General features: G+C 38.4%; 1 protein-coding gene across 1 annotated transcript; it reads right to left on the bottom strand.

The window, feature by feature from the left end:
• Nucleotides 1-416: 416 nt before the first annotated feature.
• YAF2 (YY1 associated factor 2) lies at nucleotides 417-24,390 on the bottom strand. The gene is made up of 4 exons (XM_064702587.1): nucleotides 24,076-24,390; nucleotides 23,814-23,939; nucleotides 4,578-4,730; nucleotides 417-2,073 (listed from the first exon to the last, which is right to left on the bottom strand). Exons 1-4 carry the CDS (start codon nucleotides 24,099-24,101, stop codon nucleotides 1,836-1,838), a joined length of 543 nt encoding a protein of 180 aa, XP_064558657.1. The 5' UTR covers nucleotides 24,102-24,390; the 3' UTR covers nucleotides 417-1,835.
• Nucleotides 24,391-27,310: the final 2,920 nt, after the last annotated feature.

The raw sequence follows: 27,310 nt of genomic DNA, 5'->3' as shown, positions 1-27,310 counted from the left end.
ACTAACTGTATTTCACAACTAGCATCTTACAAAATAGAACAGTACCATTGTGCCTGTAGAAGTACTGCATTAAAAACAGAAAAATACATTACTACAAGAAACCACCAAACATCACAATTTTCAGGGGCTACAAAAATCCATTATTTTAAGCCGTTAAGAAGACATATCATATGTAGGTAATAATTTGGGGCTGGATTCACTACCAAGAAGGTCCATCCAACTTTCACATAGGCTTAAAAATTTTTACTTTGAATGAAAAAGAAAAGGCTCACGGGAGTGTAAGTGCCCTACCTCACTAAAAGGAGCTAAATGAACTTTTGTACTGAACCAGATTATATAATTTAAAATCTATACATGAATTGTATGTATGTATGTATCAAAACACTTATTGGTTGTAAACAAAAATGCAAAATCTGTATTCACAAAAATATTTTATTGGTAATTTTACATAATACCAGGTGGTATTGTATTTAGTTTTGCTCTTTTTCAGTATATTGCTAAGTGCGTGAATGTTGACAGCTTATGCCATAAGTCTTTTTCCAATGATTTATGGCATAATATATTCTAACAGGCCAATTCAATACTAAAGAGATTGATTCAGGAACAAAAAAAATAATAGAATTATTATTTCCTTATTCTTGTGCAACATCTGATATTCCTGTACTGAAATGATAAGTGACTATGTGACACTAGAAAAATCTGGGGCAAGGAAACAGCACTAAGCAGAAATGAGAACTGCAGATCTGTTCTTTTTAAAGCTTTTCCAAACTTTCATATTTCCAAATAGTTTTTGCCAAATGCATCACCATCTGAGGTTCAGTATTTGTTACACAACACAAAATACCAGTGTACAGCGACAATGCAGTACTTTACCTGAATTGCAAGATTAACGAATCAATACTTAGAATGTGTTTTCTATTTTGCTTGTAAACATTACAATAAGTGTTTTAAGTGTCAAAAAATATTGGTAAAACCATCAACATAATTCAGTAACAGTAATCTAGTAAAATGTGTCAAACATTGGCAAAAATCCATACAAATGTTTTCTTTAATAACATTTTTCCTATTTAACCACACCAAGTACCAGCAGGTGTTTTTAAGAAGATAATTATTATGAAAATTCTGTTGCAGCAATAATTGATTAAGTTGATCTTTGACTTGCATACATATAACTATGTTTCACAATTCTCAAATAATACATATTTAGGCAGCTTGAACTATGTTATAAAAATTTAAATTCAGTACATGCCAATAGTAGAGATTCCAAGAGTTGTGTTAGAATTCACTAAACTAAAAGTGAAAATGGACATACTGTAACACTGCATAATGAACATTCAAACCACATTTTCATGGCACCCTTACACATGTAGATTAAAAAGTTGGTCTGAAGATGCTTCATAAGCATTTGTGATAGCATTTAAATTACTATATAATCACAAAATAAGCTGAGTTGGAAGGGACCAAAAAGGATCATCGAGTCCAAATTCTGGCCCTGCACAAGACAGCCCCAAGAGTCACACCCTGTGCCTGAAAGCGTTGTCCAAACTCTTCTCGAGCTCTGTCAGGCTGGTGCTGTGACCATTTCCCTGGGGAGCCTGTTCCAGTGCCCAAACACCCTCTGGGTGAGAAACCTTTTGTGGTATCCAACCTAAACCTCCCCTGACTCAGCTTCATGCTGTTACTATCACTGCACTTTTTTTCTTTCTTTTTTTAAACTGCATTATGTTCTAGTCAACATATCAATTATGCATGACTAATCTGTCATGAAAATGTGGTGACAGCACTTACGTATTTGCATGTTTTGAAGAGACTAATGAAACTGGAGGAAATAAACTTTAATGAGATTCCCCGTTCAGTGACGACGCTTCTCCTCTGGGTGAAGATGACCTGGACATTCCCCTCTCTGTGTTGTCAGAGCTAGAACCACTCTGACTGTGTTGATCTGCAGAAGCAGCACTGGAAGCAGGTGGTGACTTGGTTTTCTCCTTAAAGTCTGTAATAATGACTGTCAGATCTCCAACGGTAACTTCCAAATGCTGAGCGCTACTTCGATCCACATTTTTCAACCTTGGCCTAAATAAAGAAAATAATCATAATAAAAGCACACACACCATCTTATTATCTTGTCTCCCTGTTACTTTTTAGGAGCTCAGGAGAACAAATGTGTATATAAGACTTCTTTTTGCAACGTGTAATATGTAGGAAAACAAAGTACCAGAAGTATTAACAGTGGAGTGTTTCCTAGTATTTTTACATTGAAATAGTTGAATATAACACATTACCATCTCGTAAAATTACTTAGAAGTTGACATTTTTAATAATGTCACTATGCAGCAATATGGGAAGGTTTTTACTTTTAAAACCCAATTCTTTCTTTATTGTGCAAAGTTATAAATTTGATCCAGGGAAACCTCCATCCCTGCAGCAGCCTGAAGCAACAATTCTAAGTAGAAAATTATGTTCAGTAATGAAGATGTTGGTGTCTGTCTTTTGAATTCAACAGCACAGGCAGTGTTAACTTGCAGCAGGTGTTACCTCATTTCAAAACCTCACTAGGACCACCAGTATACTATTTGAACTGGACTTTGTGCTCATAGTATAACTGTTATTCCTGGTATCGTCTGTTTTAAATTATGCAGAGATGAATGATACATACATAGTGTTGACAGACTAAGTATCTTTATTCAATCTTTCAACTGTTTAATTTTTCACAACAAAAAGAACTAAAGACTAATTTGACTTCTGTTTTGACATCATATTTTTGCTGGTGACATGCACAAAATACTTTCAATTTAGTCCTTTCCCATGATCACCATGAAAAACTGATACCAGACAGCTGAATTCACACAAGCAGCTATGAACAGCACCATCTGTGCATTTAACTGACTCCACAACTACCACTGGCCCAAGCTGCAATAAAATAATGACACCACATGTTTGCAGGTGTGATAACAGCACAGCTCTAACCTCTACCCTATCATCAACTTTGTTTGAAGTAGAATTTGTTCCCATTCACTTCAGCTGAAACAACTCATGTCTTTTCTCCACTACAACTGAGATGGGCTTTGACATCATGCTCCCCTGAGGCTGAAGCAGCATGACTGAAGTAACTCAGAAAAAATTGAAAATCTGCTGATGTGCATCATGGGAAGAGAGTGAAAAGTTCAGAATTATCAACTTGTGCAAGTGTTGTTTACCTGGAGATTATTAATTCTACTGAGTGTGCATGAAGATTTTTGTAGTTGTTTCCAGCAACAATATATACATTTTAAGGCAAAAAGAAAAGGATATCCTTTTTTTTTTAAATACTGAAGAAATCTGCCTAAACTAATCAGGCATTCTTAACTTACTATTGTACCTAGTGAAACAATTTTTGGAAAAAAATTAGCTGTTTGAAGAATTAAAAAAAAAATCAATTCTTAATGCAAGATCATACTGGTATTTCGGCCCCAGATTTTATTTTAGGTCTTTTTCAAATTTCCTTCATCTTTCTGTCTCACTTTTTGCATTTTTACTGCATTATTGCAATTTACTCAATATTTCAATTTATAATTGGCTTAACTAAAGCTCACTATGCTAACATCAAATGCTTCATAACTGAAGTACTTCAGCTGCATGAAGTAAGCTTGTAGATTTGACTTTCCTAATGACTGCTCTCTACTGACTCTCAGTCTCTCCCTTGTTCTGATCCTAATGATCCTATTTCAGGCACAACAGAAGCATCTGCTACTTCCCTGCATAACTAATCCCAAACGATATTTCTTGGCTGGGCTATTTTGGAGTGCTTCCAAAACAAATCAATAGCTCCTCCCAGATTTGCTTAGACTACATGTCTTATACACTTTTCAGCTTTTTTGACACAGCATTCTTGCCACAATAACTTTATGCTTAGATTATGATGAATTAGGGGTTAAACTTGCTGCTTTTGTTTAGCAGTTTGCACCCTCCTCCCTTACAGCAAGATCAAGGCTTTTACAACTGCTTGTCTGTACTGCAATATTTCATGTTTTCACTTGTAAGAGTCCTTCAGCATCCCAGATGTGGCACAGAGAGTTCTATCACTAGGTAATTGACATACCTTATCCTGTCACATTAATTTATGCCCTAGTTCAGCCCTTCAAAGCTGTAGGGTTCTACAAGGCTATCAATAACTAAGTTATTTTCCCTACTCATCTGCAGTCTGGTACTGGTTCTCTCTCCTCCCACTACTATTTTGCATGAAAACTAATCACTCCCATCCTCTCTTTTTTCCAGATATTAATATCATCAATTTGCCTATCAACAGTTTTGTATGGTATGCAAAATACTTCTATAAACTCTTAAAACAATACACTAAATAACCCTTAAAAAGTCTTCCTTTCTTTCTCTGTTCAGCTGATCTCCATCTTCTGGCCACAAGTACACACTGCAGGCCTTCTTTGTATTTTATAGACAGGCTAAACCAAAAAACTTCACACCAATATATAACCTAGCTGTTTGCCACAGCACTTAGAAACCAATAAAATCAAAGAACACTTTCTTATTTTTGTTTGTAAATGACATTTTATGAATACTGCAAAAGTTTCTAAATTTTTTACCTGGTTTTCTTATGGCTGTTCTTTTTGCTTGTTGTTTCCTTTTCACTTTTTTCCTTTTCTACTTTGTCTTTTTTCTCTTTCTTTGATTGTGTAGGGGGCACAAATTGCTGAGGAACCTGTTGTGCAACCAGCTGAGAGACAGGCCGAGGTTTCCTGTGTGCACATATATATAGACATGCATAATGCTTAGACTTTTCAAGTCTCAAACTGTCTACACTTCAGTAATTAACATTAACCATCACTGTAAGAAGAAATATTGTTTAAACATATCTTGCTGCTAATACTTCATTAAGACAGCATATAAAATTTAAAGCCAGTATAGCCTTTTGTTTCACTTACTTGCATTATCAACAAGTGAGATTCTTTTTTCTTATTTTACAGCATTTAGAGACAATATTTGCCATGAGCCCTCTTCTTGCAGCTGTCATATCCAGACAGAGAGCTCAGAGTGAGCTCCAAAAGACAATTCTTCCAGAAATGACATTACCACCCACTCCCAGCCCCTTCAAATGCTGGAATGGACTGGTTTGAGTCTACTCCAATACAGAAGCAGACAATCCTTACTACAAAAAGGAAAAAGGTGACCTTTGAGGTATCAGAGCTAAAGCCATTGTTGGCCTTATAGAATAAAATTCAAGTGTTTTCAGCTCAAACAAATTTATTGGAGGCAATAATAAATCCTGTTGTGCATAATTTTTATCATGTTGTTGGAAAAAAATACACTGCTAATTAATATGTAGGCTATAGCTGTCAGAACACATATACTTTGGAAGCTGGCAACAGAAACATAAGACCACATTCCATCAGTATACACAGTGCAGGTTTCATTTCTAAGTTTTGATCCAAACTAAAAACCAGTGTGAAAAGAGCAACAGCAGGCAAAAGAATTTCAACAGTTTATTAGTTTTACATTTTCCAAAATTTATTTTGAAGTGGATTAATTTTTTATTCTGTTTTGTATTGGAATTCAGTGATCCTAGTTTGAAATTACACATTTTACTCATTACATTGCAAGTGTATTTACTTGTTCTGCAGTTACGGAATTAAGAAATTTCAAGTCACAATATATAAAAAGTTTCTGTTATTAACACTTCGAAGATGTAAATTTCTTCTCCAAAAGAATGCTTACCCTGCCAAGCTCTTGGGTTTTGTTAGTTGGATTGTGATGTTAGGTCTTTTAAAAATAGAAAAAGCACAAATTATATGCACTGTGATACTCTGAAAATACAAAACCGTTATCAAAGCAACAGAAGCCATCAGCTCACACACATACTTAGTTATCCCAGCTCACAGGATCACACTACTGGCACTTCTTGCTTGGGCGAAGAGATGAGAAAAATAACAAGTGCAGGAAATCAAGGCAGCTCCCATTAACAAGTTATATTTTCAGTAATGATTGCAATAGTTCAAGTTACAGACTGAAAGCCAAATTACAAGAACTCAAAGTGTAGGAAAGAGTGTTAATATTAATCAGCTGAGATTTCATGAGTCTTCACAGTAAGTTCTTAATGAATTAAAATAAATTAAAGAATAACTATTAATAAATTGTCAACACAACAGAACTTTGGGATAAAAACTAGACTACCCCTTACTCACTCATGAACTGAGCCTACATTGACTCATGGAGGGAGGAAGAACAGGAACAAATCCCTTTAGTGAAAACTCCCCAGCTTATAGCACTAGAACCTTGCAAAGCCCACACTGTAGTGAGCCCACAGTGAAAACTCAAATGGGCTCAATAGACTACAAATGTGCAGCTTAACAGAGTACATAAGACATTTTTAAGAAAACTTGCCTCAAAATTTTTTCAAACTTTTTTCACAGTATTTCATAACAGAGCAAAACCACCAAGGTGTAACTGAAGCACAAGCTTATAATTTCAGGTGGAAGACAGTTGTGATATACACAGAAAATTGATGATCTGTCTTGAATTGAAGATTGCTCCAGGAGAGAGGGATACAGTTTGTAATGACAGTCAAGTGACAATCCCATCATTACCACACAGTGACCTGAGAGAATGATCAGACATGTTACTTAGGAACTAAGACCCTAGTGAACTCGACACACAAGGAATTGTTTCCCAGGAGCGTGGGCAACACCATGATTATGGAAACTTGTTAAAAAGGGGTAGAGAGAGGAAAAAACAATCTTAGCAAGTAAGATCTGAATTTATAACCATTTCAGTTCCTGAGGGCAAACTAGATAATTTCTGTTAGAGTACAGATGGGAAATTAAGCTTAGTCCTGGTCTTAGAACTTTTTTCCTAATACCATAAAATGAGTGGGACTGAAAAAAAATCTTTGCAACAAGGAGAAGAAGTCAGTAAAGACAAAAAAAAAATACAGAGAAATCATATTTTGGAAGATGCACTAAAAATTAATCAAGAAGTTATATGTGGCTTTGCTGTGACAGGAGACTCTTTCCATTAAAGAGCCGTATCTTTGTTGTCAATTTTTTCTACAGCTATCAGTTACATCTCTGTTCTAAATTTTATTATCTGCTTTCTCAAGTTCTGATTTATTAAATGAGGCATTCAAGGTTGCTATATTAAAAACATTGAGAAAAAAAGTAATTCATCTCTCAACACTAGGAATGCCTTTCAAGTGCTCAATTTTTCCCCAGGTCCTCAAAAGGGGCTAATGAACTGTAACCAAGCACTTCACAAGCCATGCAGGTGTCAGGAGATAACTCTATCACATTCATAAGTTTGAACCTGTTAGAATTGTTCCTGCTTAGTGGTAGCTGAATCATGTCACTCAGGCATGAATAAATTCATAGAGAAAAGGCTATTTTAGAGAAGATAAAAGTAAGAGAAACTATCCCTGTAACAGCAAATTGATTTTGATGATTTGCCAAAATACAACATTTTAAATTAGTCATTTTTGAAGCCAGTTAAAGACTCCTTGCAATATGCTGCTACAGATTAAGTAGATCTGATGTTAGCATGGCCTTTTGTTTATATTTATGGTAATTTGCTCTTTAAGAATATTCAAGAGCACCTGAGCTAACTGGTGTTTAGAAAGAAGCTCTATAATCTTCTGCATTAAGATTACAAGCATTTTTGCTTCTATCACTGGACAACTATTGGACCACCACAACTGAACAATCCAGAACTACAAGGAGAAATATTCATAAAAACAATACCTATTATTTAGCCAGCCCCTAAAAGCTTTGCATTTTTGCCTAGTAATTCCACTTCAGTCATTCAAAGGAGAACATTAAGAAAGGCATCCACTATTACAGAAGATAAGCACAAGCAATTCTTTCCAGAGGTGAACTTCATGGTTTAAGCACTGTAGCCACATCAAGAAACTGATTTACTGAGCTCCAAGAGATCTCTAAACATCACATCTCTGAATATTGCACTCCCCTTCTCTACCTAGTTTTCCTTTTTAGACAGTGTTATCTTGCTTCTAAGCTGACATCAGCCATACTTCTACCTACACTTCTATCTCAATCTCATCCATTACACTTTTTTAATTATCTAATTCCAATGCTGTTTTTTTATCAAGGTCCTACTTGACAGGCTCTTCATAGTCTCCTTTAAAAAATTAGGAAAACTAACATTTTTGGTCCTTTAACAGCCAACAGTCATTAAGACAAACATACGAGGATAAAGTTTTTGTCTTCCCTTAAATTCCCATAAATGCTCAAAAACAAGGATGTCATCATTTTAACTCTAGTCTTCTTGCAGGATGTAACATTTTATCTTACCAGGTTTGATCTAGCTGCTGGTTGAGAAAGCATATTTATAGAGGCTGCAGAAACTTGTCTTTGCTTTAGCATTTGCATGCAGAAACTCATTCAGTACTAACACTCTAAAATATTTAATACTGCAAAGGATGAACTGGTTTTCATTGCTGACATTCTTTAAAAAAAAAATCTTTGTAGCACAGAAATTTACATGCCTAGAGATTAAAAATTCTCAAGAAGACCACATGATATCTGGAACTGTTGCCCGGAGTAATTTCCATTACTCAGAGCTCAACACAATACCTTCATGCACATAAAAAAATTTGGACATCTCACAGCAGTAAATGCTTCCTTGACTTCCCTCACCGACTATTCACCGATAGCCTGTGTTAACAGTATTTTGACTAATTTGATATGGTGAATAACTTGGTCTCATCACAGAAAAGCAGATCCATTTTGAGAACCAAAGTAAACAAAAAATATCTATACAATACTGATGACCAACACAGACACCAGAAGTACAATAAACTCTCATTTGCCAGAGTTGTGCATCAAACAGGTACATACACAACCAAACTGGCTTAATGCTGAAGTATCTTGGTGTTCAGCTGAATTTAATTTATATAGAGCACAACTACATTTGCACAATTCTGCTTCTGCAGCGATTACAAGTCCACAAAGCACCTAATGTCCTCTGCACTACTCAGAGTCTAAGCTCCAATTCTGACAGACCTGAACTACTTATCTGTCAATCAGCATTAGGGCTCATCTGCCACAGTCGGGAAACAAGGAGCATGATGGTGCCAACTGTGATAATTTTTCCACGAACCATCCCCAAATCTACCTACATCTCAAGAGAGTTCTGTGTTAGCATGAGGTAACCCTGCATGTAAAGTTGGGAGTTGAAGTGTCCATTTGGTGCCACAAATCCTGACTGGCCAGAGCCAGCCAAATAAGACTGCCAAGCAGCACAGAGTCCTGCCAAGCAAGAGAGGCTGCAGAGAGCACAAAGACACCAACAGTCCAACAGAGCAGCCAACACATTCGCTTTGGTTTAGGGGGAGCCTCCCTGGACTTTGAAGTGGTGCACATAACACATACTTTTCTATACAGAAATCTAGATGCTATCATTAAGTCCCAGCGCTTTTTCCAACCTGTTGAGGGAAGTGTATTGTCATCTATAATGTGCAGTTTAGATGCAGTTTAGAGGCTTCAGACATCCTGAAGTGCAGGCAACTTACTCAAAGGCACGCTCTTTCCTGAAGCTCTATCTCCCGTTTTGTATATTTTACTACTGCAGAAATATTAAAATTACAATTTTCCAATTGAAACACAATGAGTCTAGATCAAGAAAATGCTGTAACCTCAGCATCCAATAAAGGTGAAAGATGTTCTTCAACAGAAAGCCTGGATCCTTCAATTCTGCTTAAAATGGAAGAGTTTCCATTTTAATGTGATCCTTTCCTTCCCTTTCCTCAAGTCCAACCACCCTCTGGCTTCAATTCAGGCCAATAGCTCTTGCCAGAAGCTTATCCTGTCTCAAGTGGCAAATTATCTGTTTTCTAAAGCTAGAGACACACACAATTTATCTAAAAACTTAAAACAGCACATGAGACCTGATATTTAAGTCTGCTACTGAGCTCTAGTCAAATTACTTGCCAAACTTTTCCTCCAATAACTAGAGAATAACCTAGCCCAGTTTTACTTAGCTATCAAAAATCTGATACAATTTTAATTCCTCTTACTTCCTGGTTTCCTATTAAACTTGTCCCATCTTAAAAATCAGGAAGAAATTGTCCATGAAACTCTATTCCTACAGAAGGATGTTATGTCCTAGTTGTCCAAGACGGTATGGATCTATTCTGGATTCATGGACTCAAATTTCTCTTGCAAATACTGATCAGTTACCTTCTGGATGACAGCAGGACTCAATGAGAGAGGTAACATCATGGAGTCAAAGAATTGTTTAGGTTGGAAAAGACCTCTATGATCATGATGATACTATCAAACACAAGGGGTAGCTACTATATACCTGGAATTGTCTATTCATCAGAACAGTTGAAGACTGATCAGCAGTATCTTATCTCCTACCCTTTTTCCCTCCCAGAAAAAGAAAAGTTCCAAAGAAAAACAAAGCCTGTGATATTTCTTCATAGGTTTCCACATTTATAAATGTAGAATCTCTGTGTGGTATCACACACATTTCAAAATTCCAACTTTGCAAATGAATGTCATCCTTTTCTCCACTTCTTTGAAAAAAAACCCTACCACCAAACCAAATCTGGCTTCAGAGACCTAAAGAGGTTTTATTCAAACACACTCCTAATCCTTAAGCAGTACCATTTATCTACATTTATCTTCCCTGCAAGGAGACATGGACTTTTTGTTCAAGATAGCAGATTTATTCCTCAAGAAAGAGAAGTTAGAAATATCTGGAACAGAAACCTGACTGATTTCATCTTACCCTTGGTCATAGATTCATTTCCTCAAAAATGAAAAATCTTTGTATTTAAAGTTTACTTCCCTTTCAGGAGATTCAGGAGGACAGAATAAATGTTTCCAAGCAAATGCAAGTTCCCACATCTTCTCCTCAACTTCTTGCTGCTTTTAGGCCCTCACTGCACAGGGCTTAGGCAGTGAATTCAGCATGTTTCTGAACATCAGTGTCCTTCTCTCCCACCAGCATGGCATGACAGGACTCATTCTTTGGAAACCTGGAGTTCTAGTCAATTAGCACCCTGAATTTTACTCTCCAGGATTTTACAGGAATTAGCAAAATTGCTACAGTCAAGAGGTCTCACAAGTAGTAAATAATTATTTATATATGCCATCTTTGGTCAAACCCATGAAGCTGACTGCTAAGGAATAGAATCAGTACAAAAAAGAAATGCTTTTGACTTTAGAGTTTCCACATATGACTTTTTCTATGGTGCCTCCTTGGGAAAAGTCTTGGAGATCATTCCAAAAACTGCATTGTAGACAGGGTATGCTGATGCATTTTGGACTAAACCTAGAACACTTGTCATAGTTCTAATGTAATAGAAACTCTAAAATCAATTAGGCATTCCCAATTCAGTACCTTTGTGCAAAGCATAAAAGAACAAGGTCAACCAGCTTGTAGGAAAAAATGCCTAGAACTACTCACTGGGCTCCAGAGAAAGTCAGTCAGCTCCTAACCACTGAAGTGCTCCTGAATCCCACCTTCCTCTTCAGATTTATCTATCTCCTTCTTTGTTTCCAACTGAGCTGATTCAGCTAATATTTTTTTTAAATGGAATTCCAGTATAGTATTCTTCCTCCACCAGCTTTTGCTACTCCCTCATCTAGCAATGATTTCAGAAATGCCTTGTAAACATTCCAAACCCTGAAAAAAATCCTGATTTTATGATGTTTGTTTCATACATGTCTTTTTAAAGTATAAACAGAATACAGTTAAGGGCATTAAAATCTTGTTGAGAACAAAGTTGATCATTCAAATTCTACTCTGTTCTTTCATTACTACACTGGGTCATCTTGCGATACAAATGTACAGACTTTAAATATCTTATAATTTATTTGAAGATCATTTTCCACTCACATCTATCCTAAATATTAATGTCTCAAGAGGCTAATAGAAATCTGATATCCACAGTAATACTCTAATCTCCATTTTTCCAGTCATTACTGGAATGTCAAGAAAAGCTTATCTTCACATACTTTCTACTTCCTCATCATATTCTAGCTAGTCTCTGCTAAAAACTCCTCCAGCACATCCTCATTTCTCTAAGGGCCACATTCTCAAATATCTCTTAATACAGTAACTAGAGCAATTAATTAAAAAGTAAAAGGTTGTTCCTAATCTTGAAAGCAAGCAGACATATAAAGGGAGACAAACAGAAAGAGGCATGATTGTACAGTAAGCAGCTTTTTAAACAAATTGAAGGATGTGAAGAAGTGGTTTTAGGTAGAAGATTTTCTAAGGTATGAATACTGCAGTAACATATTAGGATACCTTCACATAGCAATGAATGTTTTGAGCAATTCTTACAGTATTTATTTCAGTAACTTTTACAGGGCTCATCTATATTTGAATATTGCAGCAATTTTAGAGTATGAAGCTTCCTGTGCATTTTCAAAAAGACATTAATTACACAAAGATCTAACTCTAAATTTGTAATAGAGCTTAGACAGTTTTTCACTCAGCATATCACAGAACAATTTGCAACCAGCAGCTTTGGAATGTGACTTGCCATGATGGATCAATGACGTAGATTTAGATGGCAGAACGTCTAGATGGCTCCAGAACAAAAGAAAGATACTTCAAATTCAGTTTCTGCACCAAGTCACATGTTACCCTGAAGTAAACCTTACTAAGAAGTCAATAAATTTTCCTCCCACTCATTAGCCATGTTTTTTTCAGGGTTACCTCCCTTCTCCCACCCCTATATACTGAAAACAAGTTACTGTGTCAAGAAAGCAATTAACATTTCCAATTCCTCAGGCATGTCTTCACTCTTTATCAGAGTGAAAAAGTCTTTCTGCAAAACAGGTACACTAACACTAGTGATTTTTGTATCTATGTCTCTTCCAGAGTCTCTTTTCCCTCCCATGTAACTGGTTTCAAGGACAAAAACATAAGCAACTTCACCTAAACATTCACCTAAAAATTAAGCATATACACAGCTATCTGACTCTTCCCTGCTTTGAGCTAACCTCTGCCTCTGAAGAGCTTAACTTCAGAGAGACTGCTCTTCTTTTCAATACTAGGAATTCACAAAAAGAGTTGGAAGGCTGAGGCCTACATTTGTATAGACATTGAAATGGTATTGTCAGTGTTAAGTAAAACAAACAGGACCAAATTAAATTTTACATCATAATCTTAGCAAGGCTTAAAATGCAAAAGAATTTCCTAGGAGTCAAGAAATTATTACCTGAATTCTTTATAATACAGAAAAAAAATAACTACAACCAAGACATGCATACATGTATTCAGGCACTTCAGTGGTTGTCCTAAAGTAAAAATGCTGGCGATCAACAACCAATTTGACATTTAGAGAGTGGCAGAGTCTTATTAAACTTCCAAGTAAGAAGGTAAAAGTTTAACTGTTACATTTCAGGCCATTCATTCCAGTTTATGCTTACATCTGTACCATTAAGGTGTAAGTATATGCAGTCTGGCACAGAAACCAAGCAAACAACTCCCTACCTTTTTTACTGATCCTTCTTTGTGCTTCAGGACAATGAAATTTTCCAGTGTTAGTTTGACAGTAAACACTTAAAAGCATGCAATGTTTTTTAAACTTCAATAGTAGAGGGACTATTTTTGTCAAATGTAAAACACTAATTCCCAAATAATTAGAGAATTGTTAAGCATTTGTACACACAAAATGTACAACAGCTTTTAATATATCCTTCCATATATCTGCAGACTAGCAGCTACAGCATTTCAGACTCTGTTTTCTTCTATCAGGCAATTTTTCAACTAACTTAAATTTTTCTTCTAGATTTGACACAAGCAAAAAAATTGACACAAAAGCAAAAATTTGCTTTTTAAAATTACATGTAACTTGTTATTGACTATCATATCTAGTCTACAATCTCTTTCTGCAGCATCTTGTACAAGAGCTTTCAGGTTCTGCAAAACTATTCCATAACAATGGAAGCTGCTTTTTCAACTTCACTATAAATCCAGCACAAACCTTTGTTCCATTACTATTGCTGGCTTTTGAGATCAAGTTCCAGTAAGCCACAACTTGCCTCCTAATAAAAAAGGCTCACATCACTGACTATTAAGCAGCTCATTGATATTATTTAAAGCAAACAGGAAATCATCAGGGACAATGTGTACACTAAGTAGTATTGCAAATGCTCTGGCCAGTTGGATCTTGCAACCTGTGTTCTACACAGAAGCAAGCAGCTCATGTTGTGATGCCACTCCTGATTTTTAACAGTTTAAGTCCTGCGAAAAGTAAAAAATATCTCCTACTGCCAAGTTCTTGTAATGCAAGTACAAGTTGCTAACAATTAAATTAAATCACTACCAGGAACAGCAGTCTTTGGGTTCTGACACAGATCAGCTCACTCTCCTTTAGTCATCAGTACTCTATTAAGCTATTCATAGAATAAAAACTATCAGATTAAACGACATTTAGCCTGCTGTGTCACATGAATATGACCTCACTAATCGCCACACAAAGCCATCTTGAGAGAAACTAGTCTTTATTGCTGCATTGAAGCAGTTCATGATTAAATGCATCTTCAACACTTTGCTATCCAAAATTATTTTTCCTCATTACCATTACTTCTGTCATATGCTAGTATTAACAGGCCATTTCACTGCCTCTGCAAATAATGCAAGTGAATAATTATGACAGTGCAAACAATGGAGCCAGTGGTCTGTAGGAAAAAACATGATACAGATCCATCTGCATATAGCAAAGTAGCAATGCAATTTCTACACATCCTATGTATATTTGAATTCTAACTTTCAGACAGTTCTGATTTGTGCTTTCATATTCCTAGCTGTTTTACAGTATGAATCATTTACTTGGAATTCATCCATTCAGTGCATTTCTAGCAATTCCATCTTTCAATAGAAGCTGATTCAATTAGAATAGACTCACATGACCCATATGGTTTTATCAGTCACTGTAAAAATGTGCAGAAAACTACCCCTTGAGGCAGTGTCCCTATTTAATCATTCCCTTAAAGGCAATGCCCTATTTTCCAGATGACATTTTACAGATGAGGCCAGCAAGTCTCCTCAAGCAACTGGTACAGTGCACAACAGCCTGCTCTAAGAACTATCTGATCAGGGCCTTTAGAAAGACAAAGTTCATCTTCATGGATAGTTTTCAAAGCCGCCATCAAATGTTACTTCTCCAACAACCAGTTAAAAGGCTCCAACCTCTTGCACATTGTTGTTAGCATTCTTCCCCATATGCCACAAGCTGTGGTGCACCAATGCTCAGTGTGGCAGCAACACTGAAAATACCCTGCTTGAGAAACATATTGGTATCAACTAATTTACATTTCCTAGATGACAATGAGCTACATATGAGCAGGGGTCAGGAAGCTCAATGTCCTCTAACAATATCCTCTGAGGAGGCAGTATTTGGGAGCCTACAGAATAAGGAGTGGTTACAGTCTCCTAAACCCCCAGATCCTTGGGATACAAGGGGAAGTAACCGCTTCCAAATGCTGATCCCACAAAGGACTGGATCCTTCACGCTGCTCCTCTGTCCCTTTTCTGCAGAAACTGTGAAACCTTGCACCTATGCAAAAAGACATGCAAAATATGAGGTTCACACTGATGCAGCAGCATAGCCATTGCTGCACTGGACAGGGCCAATCCTTGGTACAGTTAGTTTTGTCATCCAACTGGAAGGAGCTTGCTTCTGACCTATTGTATTTGTTCTGCACTGCAAGGGTCATCTTCCCAGAAGCTGGCAGCAGAAACTTCTAGAAACTTCTTCCACTCAGAGCCAGCTCCACAAAGATTTTTTGAAGCAGATTTAGAAGATGTAAATTTGCTCTACCTTAAGTAGAGGAAAAGGCTACACGCTTTCCCTAAAAAAATTAAGTCTCCATAATGTTCTTAATGAATAGGATTAATATTAATCTAAAAAGATGCCACAGAATGAGTTGTCACATTCTCTTTTATCCCTCTTATTCAATTACAGAATTTCTAGTGCATGACCACAGATTTCAGTGATAGCTATAACAAATAACTTGTCTTTCACAGCATGTGCCAAACCAACTTTTTTCAGCTTTTAGAGTTGGGAACTCTATTTCCATAGTGAATTTTCAAACCCCTACTCATTCACACAATTTTTTTCTACTAGGCACTGTCATATGAGCTATATGGTACAGTGAAAGTATAGTCAAGCATTTTGGAATAGTTTAAAGATAGGTTCCAAATCTTCAATAAGTCAGAATAGGAAAATTTTCAATTGCTTGTTTCCTCCCCACTCCTCAATTCCTAAGAAAACAAGAAAAAACTTGTTGTAGACATCAAGGTCGTATCTTCTAGCCTTCAATCTGACTTTTGATGGAAAGTTTGCCAGCCAAAAGCCTCCCAACAACATTCTGCAGCTGAACTCTCCAAGTTCAAGCCTGCTCTACATCAGCATACTGCATACCAGTGGAATGCACTTCACAGAACAGACAATCCTCAGGATCTCTGTCCTACTTAAACCAGGATAAGCCACTGCGTGAAAGTATAAAAATTGAACACTTAGTATTTTGTTCTAACTCGCCTACTTCAAAAGTATCTTGTAGCTGACGGTATGAGCCAAGAAAAGACATCATTTGATACTCTGAGGATGTTCTGCAAAGCATACTGTTCATTCTAACCTGACTTTCAAGATGAAAAGTACAGATATTTCTATCAAGTTTTAAACAGGAACAGGCAGAGTGGGCTGTCACAGCAATCAAGGAAAAATCAGATAAAAAGTTAGGGGCAGAAAATGCAAATTCTCCTCACTTTACAAGTGATACAAGAGCTTTCGTTTTGCCAGCTAATCTTCTCTTTTAACATACCTAATCTTATTTTAGGTGTTTATTCAAATCCTAGTAGCTTTCAGTCCAGGACAGACCATTTTCCCTATAAAAGACGCATAAAATAAAACTGGTGGCACTAAAAACAAAGATGACATTTCCAACAAAAAAAACCCAAAAAGCCAAAACAAAAACCAGCAAGCAAAGCGACATTTATCAAAACACACACTACTTATGCCCCAAAGGAAAGTACTTAATCATGGAAAGAAAGCAAATACCAGATGGCATAAAGACTTCTTTGCTTCAGTACCCACACAACAGTTTAATTCCATATAACCAAATTAAACAAGGGAGTATGAGTTCAAGCTAGAATAAAAGAAACTGAATGTTATTTATGGCAGTCATGGCAGTCAACAGCCTCTAATGAAATTCACCCTCAGAAAAAGATGTTTAGAGAATATAGGAAAGGTGAAAGAAGTCATTAAGTACCACAGAAGAAAAAAAAGGGGAAAAAATCCTACGATGGGCAAATAAAATTTCAATCTAATTCAATTTCAGAAAGATACTAGAAAAAAACTATTTAAGAATTGGGAGCATTAAAGAATGAAGCCAAATGGTTTGGCAGTGTAGTTTCTTTCTTTAATGGACTAGTAGCCCTGGTGAGTAGGAGAAAAGAAACACACATTGCCAGTCTTGACTTGAAACATCTTAAAATATATTCTCCCACTTAAGCTAAATTATGATGAGGACAAAGTTGTGCAGAATGTAGTTCAAAATCTGAGTCTGCTTGCTTAATAGTTCCCAACAAACAGCTGTAGATATATTTAGATGTATCTATGGGGTAGCATTTATAGTGAGGTTCTACAGTGACACTATTTAATATTTTTAATTATAATTTGGAAGAAGAATAAGGAATAGAACAACAATCAAGCTGAGAGGTGGTGAGAACTATCTGACAAGATAATCCTGCATGAAGGTGACTCAAACTATAAATTATGAATTCCAAAAAAGACTGCACAAAGCACAGCAGGCCCCACAACTACATGAAAAAAAAGCCCTACTTAAGTAACAAGATACAAAAGGATACCAGACTGTAGTGAATCAAGTAGATTACAATTTTTATGAGCTTCTTAGAGCAACAAATTAAAGTATCTGTCAGGTTCAAAACTACAAAGATTTAACATGAGATTTAATCTCAAAAAAATGTCAACAATCTCTCCCTACTCCTTTCTAAAATACAGACTTGATTTTCTTTTGGTTGGCTGCCCATTGCATTTTCTATTGCCCATACAAGCTCCACCTACAAGGAGCATCTAACAGAGCCACCCAATCAATAAAAATTAATTCATTGTTTTATAACAACATTGAAAATGATGTCTGCAGAATTCTTAAGTTTCACTATATTTTTCAGGGAAAATAAATTCCTAAACAATTTCAAAGGTTAGTTTTAAAAACTCCCTTTAAAAAGAAAACTGGAAGTCCAGAATGACTGGATTACTCAACGGCTATCGACAGAGCAAAAGAGAACTATATATTCTTGCTTCTCTTCATAATTTAATATTAACACTAAACCATAAAACTTGCAATATACAACCCATATTTTACCAAGCTCTGTATGAATTTTCCACTCACTTCATTCCTACAAATATTTCCTTCTCTAAACTACCACAAGCAATGAACAGCTCTTGAGTCTGTTGAGCTTGATTCAGTCATGTATTTGTGAAATCAGCATGACAGGCAGCTCTTCCTCTTTTTCTCCTTCCCAACCTTCCCCTGACACGCAGGCGCATGTGCACACACCGAGGCTGCTTCTGGAAGGCAGGAGAGTCCTTAACAAGCTGTTGTGAAACAGACACGTTAAACCAGATATACCAGGGAAGTACCAACTCTGTCCTCAGCCGTACTGCACTTCAACAGAAATACAAATACCAGATTTGATTAAATGTAACTGATTTGTGCTTATAAACATCCAGATGGTACATGACTAAACACATTGCACATGTTTTCTGAAGAAAAATGACCTTGATATCCAAGTTAAAAAATTAAACATTTTATTTATGAGTCTCAAAGCACAAAACAAACTCACAGCAGTTCCAAACACAGACCTGTATCTCATATTTAGGAGCTCATCAGACATGATGATAAAATACATCAGAGGGCCAAACTCTCAGGCACAGTCAAGGAACATCAACCAAATACCAAGGAAATATAGAAAGATTCTATCCCAGGTTCCTTATTATCTCACACTCTTAGGTTTCTGGTGGGATTTAAATGTGGCTTTTCATACCTTAGGCTGTGAGAAAAGCAATGATTCAGTGATGATGATCAATAGATCATAGGACGCAGAAGCCATGCCCCCATTTGGCTGGTTATATATTATCTCTACTTCAACAGTAAAGGACATTAAGAGGTATAGATCCCAAATCCACAAAAATTCATCCTAACTAAACAAGACTTTCTCACTCTGCCTACAAATTTCAGGGACTATTTTATGAATGATATTACATGTAAGAGCTCACTCAACATGTGTAACAAATAGGAATCGCTTACAAAACCACCCTAAACCCAAATTAAAAAAAAAAAAAAAGAAAACCCCACAACACTTCACAGAAGTCATTTGTACCTGTCTCATCTCCTTACACTCCCTTTTTCCCAGTCAAACAAAAGAAAAGGAGCTTGAACAGCAGGCGCTAAGACTCGGATTCATTGACAAGATTAAGTTGGTTTGTTTTAATTCAAAGCAAGTAATGAAAGTGGTTCTAGAAAATAAAACCATAACAATCATAAAATATGTTTGTATAAACAAATCTTCCCCTACTACTAGCCAAGAGAGTTTTCACTATTAGTAAAAACATCCTTTATCCTTAAAGCCACACTTGTGGCCCCTTTCTGTAATTTAAGAATCAGAGAACGTTATCTAGTCAGAAAAGGAGAAATTGATCGCATGTCCCCGCATCCTTTTTCTGCTTTGTTTACACAGTAGAATATCATTACAAGCACTTCAAAGTTTAAAAAGCCAGTATTTGCAGTTCCTCCTGTAGCTCTCACTACACTGCCCTGGATACTCATCATTCACACTGAAAGGAGAAGTGGTTTGTAACAACATGGAAAAAAGAATAGGATCCTGCAACTAGAGATCAGACCACATGCACAAAAAACACATGAAGGAAAGCAAAGTGACAGGTAATTTTCAATCTGGATGCTATTGCTAACTGAATAACAAGAGCTTTAATAACACTTCTGAGGAAGTTGAAGCAGAGAGGTGACAATAGGGCAGTAATGCAGCCTCCTAGAAGGCAGCAGAGAGTAGGAAACATGCACTCCTTCAGAGGGAATGGCAATCCTCTTGTGTATTTCTTCCCAGCAACACAAACTCTTAATCTTCAGCTTTACAACACATCTAAATTACAGTGACTAATGGTGTTAGCGGGCAAGGAAAGCAAAATCCAAACATCTATTGAAAGACAGACAAACTGGGAGCAAATACTTGCTGCAATAAGGTCTGTCCAAGGATCCAGCCCAGTTCTTGAAGGTCAACCAGTATTGGTACACTCCTGATTCAGACAGTGCCATGAGAACAGAAAAAGAAATGGTAGCTTGCCAGTGGAGGCAACTGTCTTTTGACAAAGCAGTAACTGTGAGAGCCAACCCAAATTCAGCAACCCCATTATAACCTCCCCAGGAGCCATATAATTCTGTGTTCTCAGCATACCATCATTGCCTCTGTTGCTTTTACACAGTTCCAGTCTGGGCTTTTTTAGGGCTCTAGCACAGACTTTTCTGTACAGCATGAGTGACAGAGAGGGAATGAAGATTTTTCAAGTGATTTAGTCTGAGCAAAACTTAATTTCATGGGGCAAGGAAATCAAACCACTTATTTAGCCTAAAGACTTTTCCTCTTGCCAAACTACAATGGCTTTTGCAAACAACAAATCTTCTCAAAAAGGTCATGCAGTTTCTTTATAATGGAAACTATTAGGCAATCTAAATATAGCAGTCACTACTAGCTCCCTCTATAATACAGTACATTAGGGTTCTATTCAGTACTCCTTACTTGTGCTTCTAATGAACTTCAGCAGGAGATTTGTTCAAGAAAGGAGTACTTATTACAGTCCTATGTTCCTTACATTTATATAACATCTTTCATCTCGAAAGATTTCAAAATGTCTTAAAAGCCACATGTAGAAAATTACTATCCTCAGCTCCTCTCCCATCAAGAGGAACACAGTAATTTCTCAGTACCCAAGCAACAAACCAGAACATTTAGGTTAGAAAGTAAATGCTAAAGCCATGTGTACGTGGAGAGTTTAGATCCTCAGTGGCATGACCAAACTAATGCCTGGTAAGAGCTGTAGAGTAGAAGGCAGAGGGATATCCATCTGGCAGACAGGATCTTAGGTTTCCATCTGACTTGGGGCACATCTAACCAGCACCATTCCTTTAGTACCAGGTGGGAACAGTCACACCACCTCCTGCAGCATCCAGGAATTCCCCTGGGACATCCCTCTCCAAGGACAGCCCAGTCTAACCATTCAATGCAATACTGCCATAGACAAAAAGTAAATTTAACTCCATGATCTAATTTGCTTTGAAAATTCAGTCTAGAAATAAAATATAATAAAGAAATTTTAAACATTTGCACTAGTCCTAACAATTCTATCAATTACTAAAGAACATAATCCACTTCTAGCCTCTCGCACTAAAGATAATTCTTTCAGAGAGAAGAAATTATTTAACAGTGAAAACACCTACAAACCCTACCTATACCTGAAAATATTTCTGTAACGGTAAATGTGCATAATAAGTATTAAAAAAAAAAAAATTAATCAACTTTGCACGTAATTTCCAGTGGTCTTCAAACCCACTTAGCTTCAATCTAATTGCCTGTTTTTCCACCTGCAATTCTGGTCACACTAAGTGAAGTTTAACATGCAGAATCAAGTATTACACATTTCAACACAAGAAAAGAGATTGCTCTAAATTAAAAAAAAAAAAAAAGTAGCATTTTACAAAGTTAAAACTTTTAAGTAAGAACCACTGCACAGCAACAACCATGCTGATGCACTACCTTAATCTAACATCAAGCTTCAAAATGGAAGACTAAAATAAATAAATAATGTATTCTCAGTGCCATCGAAACATGGTAGCATTGTTATCCTGCCCCATGTTGATGAAAACCATTTTGTCCTATAGGCAACAAATACTTTACCAAGGTAATAATTTGGTCACTTGGACTCCAGGTCCTTAGGAGAAAAAAAAAAAACCCACAAACAAACACCCAGCTGGCCTTTTGTATTTCTTTGGCACCCTAATGATTCTCTTCATGGACACAAAGGTCTACTTACTGGCTCAAATCATATATCAGAACTGCAGACAAAAGCTGCCTGGCCTAAAACTTCAACTTTTATCTACCTCATGTCATGTGTAAAACCTGGATTTTGCAGTCATATGAAGATGCAACTCATCTAAACCTTAGGGGGAAAAAGAGTCCCATGAACCTACTCAGGGACACATTGTTACAGAGTTTAAGTAGAGAAAAAAAAAAATCAACCTATCAACTACAGCTTGCATACCAGGTCACCATCAGGGAGAAAGTGGAAACCAAAGAAAGAAAAAAGACACTTTGTTGCAAAATTATTTAAAAGAGGAAATATTCAAGTAGGGAAACTAGAAGACAATGAAAATATTTGTTTCTCACGAGCTTCATTTTTTGTTTGTTTGTTAAGTTTCGATGCTTTTATCCAGTTGAGTTTCCAAAGCAATCAAACATAATTTTAAATGGACTTTTCTTATCAAACTGACTGGATGTTAAAGAGGCTTCTTTCATTATGTTTTTAAAGTCATTGCATTAATTCATCAGTTTTATTTTGCTGAACAATACTGATCTGTAGACATCTCTCTGTGATATAAATATAATGCCATTGTTATAACTGGAAGCCATAATATATGTGACAGATGCAATTCCCTCCTGTCACATTTACCTTACTGATTTCCTTTGTTAAAAAACAAACCACAGCATTCAACTAATGTTCACAACTAAAGTTATGAGAAGTCCTTCCAATATTTATTCTGTTTTTCAGAAGTCAGGGAAACTAGCTCCTGAAATAAAGAATAATCATTTTTGTCAAGTAATTTGACCCAACCCTGCACTTACAATTTCAAACATGTAACATTTATTGCAAGTCATACTCAGCACTGCTTTGACCAATATCTACAATGCAATTGTGGCTTTTGATAGGATTGCAACTTGACTGCCATTTAAACTTCTCTTGCTGATGGGATTAACCCATAGTATGGTAAGAAGGATTCCTGAGCAACCTTCTCTTCCACTAGCCTGCATGCCTACAAGTGCACTCAGGTTCAAACTAGGTTCGTTTGTAAAAAGCCTCCATACCCCAAGCACACATGTTCAGGCCACCGGCAGGTACAGGAACCAGTTAATCCACCGCCAGCTTTGTGACTGGTGTATGGAGAAAAGGTCCTCCTGGCAAGTCATGATTACACAGGGAGACAATTCCATAGAGCACAATTCAGCTAACAATTTCTCCCTAAACACTGAAGGGTTATAATTCACCCCCTATTGCCCTCAGTGGTGATGCTCTGTGATGAAAAGTGAATTAAAATAATACTAATACTGCCAATAATAATCAAACAAAGGGGTTATGTAGGAGGCAAATTTAAATTCATAGAAAAAGAATTTTAAATAAATTTTAAAAGAATTTAAAGGGTGAGTGTCTTAGCAGGCACACCCTAGGGCACAGTTCTTTTTCCTGAGAGGGCACAAGCTGTCCAGGGTTACGCTGTGCAGGCAATTATGCCCTTCCTGGTATTTATTATTTCTGTTTCTACACACGTCGGCGCAGCGCTGGGTCAGGTTCACCGAGGAGCCCCGGCCGGGGGAGGCTGCGTGTTCCCGCCCCCACCCGTGATAAACGAGACCCGATTCCTGTCACGCCGCCCTCCCTCACACCCCGGGGATGCACCGCGGCTCCCCGGCCCCAATTCCTGTCACGGCCGCGCAGCCGCTCCCCCGCCGCCCCCGCTCCCCCTCCGCCGGCGACCCACCGTGTGGAGGTGCCCTTCCTCACGTCGCACATCAAGCACTTGAAGGCCTCGGCGCTGTTGCGGAAGGTGCAGACGCTGCAGTCCCAGTACCCCTCGTCCGAGGAGGGTTTCGGCTGCCGCTTCGGCCTGCGGAGACACACGCGCGCCAGGGGCAGCACCGGCCGCGACGCGCCCGCCGCCCCCGGGGCGCCCCCGCCGCCACCGCCGGCCCCGCGTCCCCGGAGGGCCCGGGGGAACAAGAAAGCGCCGCCGCTGCCCCTACCTGGTCGGGCTCTTCTTGTCTCCCATGCCGGCTCCAGACGCGTCCCGGCCCGGCCCCGGCGCGGCCCTTTGTGCGTTTGTCAATAAGGAGGAGCGCGGGGGGTCTCTGGGCTCTAGCGGGGACCCGGGGAGGAGGAGCCGCCGCCGCAACCTCCAGCTGTCGGGGAAACTCCCGCTGTCGCTGCCGCCGCCGCTGCCGCCGCCTCCCCGCTCACGTGTCCCCCCGCCGCCAACCAGCGGCGCCCGCAGGCCGCGGCGCCCGGCGGGCCGCGCACGGCGGCACCTTCGCTCCGCCGGCGGCTCGGGCGCTGCGAGCGGCGGCGGGGCCGGGGCAACGCGGGGGCTGCTGGGGGCGGCGGGCGGAGCGGGGGCGGTACCGGCGCCGGGGGGCGGCCCCGGCGGGGAGGCGGCGCTGGGCACGGGCAGAACGGCGGCGTGAGCGGCTGCGGCCGGCCTGCAGGCGCTTCCCTTAAAGCCGCCCTTGTTATCGCCCAAGGTTGCTCGCGTTAGCGTCTAGATTGTCTTGTGCTTCTTCCCACAGAAGTTGCTCCAGGCCGTGATTTACAGTAAGAAACAAACGTAAATAAACTGAATACGAACTTCTGCTTAGAAGTCTTGCTCTAAAGCATCCCGTTAGCCTGAGGCCAAGGGAGAACGCGATGGGTACCAATACAAAACCTGGTGTTACCTTGTCCCTGTGTGCACGGTGCTACTTTTGCACTTAAAAGCTTGCAAGTACAGCGTGGTTCTCGTGCATCACAGCAACCTCAGACAGGACACGGGTGTTTATCCCCTCTATTATCAGGGTGCACCAGAGCCCACTCACAGACGAGGATGCCATTTTGCAGGATGCTGTGCAAACAGAACAAAGAGCACATGTCCTAAGAACATAACAAAGACAGCAGTTAGACACAGGTAGAGAGCAGAATGCAAGCAGACAATGAAATTATACCGGTCAGCATCTCAGTGGCCAAAGCTATTACTGATGTATTGCCAAGAAATCATGATATTTCGAGAACAAAATATGCCCAAGGGGAGTTTTACTGAAGTGTGTGAAAACATAGACGCGTTTAAAAATTAAGCAAGTGGACAACAGAGAAACTTTCTGAAGGCAAAGTTGTCAAGACAAATTTCAGCTAGAAATACTGGGATAGAGAGGGAAAATGTAGGTAAAGTACTTGACACATTAGGGAAGCAATTAAAGACCCCTCAATTGGGATGTAGCATTTATACAAAAGAACTAACACTTTTACAAGAGTCACGGTTTTTTTCTGTCTCTCTAGGAATGCTGTGTGTCAGCAATTGGAAACCTGTGTGGGATGTACTTGTGTCTGGCCTTTTATCCTGAATTCCTTCTGCATTCACATTCAGCTTCCACTATTGCCATTTTCATCACCTTATGGTTCTCTTTCTGTATTTTCCTCACCTTTCCCTGTCTTTCTCTATTGCAATTTCTTTCTTCCTTATCTCTTTATGCTTCCCATGCAGTCTTCTGTAAATTATAAATAAAATGTATGGATTTCACATCTGAGGGTGAGGCACGCCACATCTACATGTTAGACATCTACGTGGACTAGGAGACCAGACCCAGCTCTCAGCAGGAGAAACAAGCTCATGCTGAAGGTGATTAATCTGATGCTACGACAGGAAGACAATTCTCTCACTTATGGAGACTATTTCTTTCCATTGACTATAAAGAGTGCTTTGCACCAGTAGTCCAGAAGTGGCTGTTTAAAATTACAGAATTATATGAGGTGTCCCCCCTGTGCTTGAACCTGACATTGTGTAGAAATGTCTTGATGGGAAGCAGTGGAGAAACCTGTCTCCTTGTGCCCTTTTCTGGATTTTGCAGTCATATGAAGATGAGAAAGAGTGTGCACACTCTTTCTACTGTATAAACAAACATTATTTCTCCACTTTTGGAAAGTAATTCTTTTGAAACTACTGCTTTCTCTTGACCTTTCCTCTGTTACAGCCTACTTTCTCCTTACTGATTGTGGGAAACAGAACTTCCACTGATGGTTACAAAGAACTGAGATATGTTGTAATCCCTCAGGAACCATTCTTGGAGAGGACCATTTCTAATCAGGAGGAGGAAATGCAATTGCCAGCCATAAGTGTTATCCCTAAAAGAAGAGTAATCTTTCTGGCTGTTACATTCCAGACCTTCTGCTTCAAGGTCATCCCTCAAATGACCATGCCTGAAAATTATCATGTTTTCCCAGCAGCATTGGGCCTCTTTCCCCTAAGCTCTAACTAACCCTCGTTTTGGGAGCTGAAATGGGATTTGGGAGGTACATTCAAAAGTTCAGGTGTATGGGTCCTGGTGCAACTCGGAGAGGCCATGGGTCTGTGCAAGTGCAAATCTTACTCTTCAGTAATCCTGAAAAGGAAAGAAATACTATTTTCCTTGCATCCCTGTTCTGTCCTCAAATAAGAACACCAGAGGAGACCACGGAAAGCATCAAGCCATCCCATGTCATCTCTGCAACTGAAACAGAGGGGCAGCATCAGGCCTTATTTAGCAGCAATGCTGGAAAGCACATGTAAGAGGTGTGTGTAATAGTCAGATACTGAAGAGATCCAGGGGCACTTTGATAAATTGAAAAAGGCAAGAATTACGTACTCAGATATTTTGTGGTATTCGTGTGAACCCAGAAAACTCATCTGTCTTTGCTAAATATTTGTATGGCACATGATCTAGAAGGTTGGAAAGACAAATTGATGGCATCAGTATTAGTAGTCTTTTAAAAAATGTTTCTGGGAAAGAAAAGGGATTAATGAACCATCATTTTGAATACTCTTGAATTTTGACTTTGTCTAGTACAGTTGTTCCAGAGCAATTATTTGCCCCCTGTTTTAATTCAGCTGAGCTAAAGTAAACTCATATTTGAGACAGAAGAGATGGGCAATATAATTGTATCTTTTTACATCAGGCATCACTCTCTAGCTAGTGTTTGGTCTCTTATTATCTTAAAATTGGCATTTTTTGTAGCATTGTACAAAGGAAATGCTCATAGTATGATTATGATATTGAAAATTATATATGCTGATAGCTTTGTGGAAGTTACACATTTCAATGTATGGTATAAATGTTCTGGCATTCATGACTTCTCTGGTAAAAGTTTAATCATAATAAAGAAGATGTGAAAGAGCATGGTAGCAATTTTTAAGCATCTATTGTGTGAAAATTCTTACTGCAGAGAAAATTACAGTCATTCCCAAAAAAAGGTGCT

Source organism: Zonotrichia leucophrys, chromosome 1A, assembly GCF_028769735.1.
Source record: "Zonotrichia leucophrys gambelii isolate GWCS_2022_RI chromosome 1A, RI_Zleu_2.0, whole genome shotgun sequence".
Lineage (NCBI taxonomy): Eukaryota > Metazoa > Chordata > Aves > Passeriformes > Passerellidae > Zonotrichia > Zonotrichia leucophrys.
Note: the sequence above shows the minus strand (reverse complement) of the source record. Positions and strands in the feature narration are given on the sequence as shown.

Coding starts and splice junctions, on each gene's coding strand:
- YAF2 (XM_064702587.1), bottom strand. CDS start 24,101: ATGGGAGACAAGAAGAGCCCGACCAG. Junction 23,940..24,075: donor GACAAGAAGAGCCCGACCAG/GTAGGGGCAGCG, acceptor GTGTCTCCGCAG/GCCGAAGCGGCAGCCGAAAC. Junction 2,074..4,577: donor AACAGCCATAAGAAAACCAG/GTAAAAAATTTA, acceptor TTCTTTATTTAG/GCCAAGGTTGAAAAATGTGG.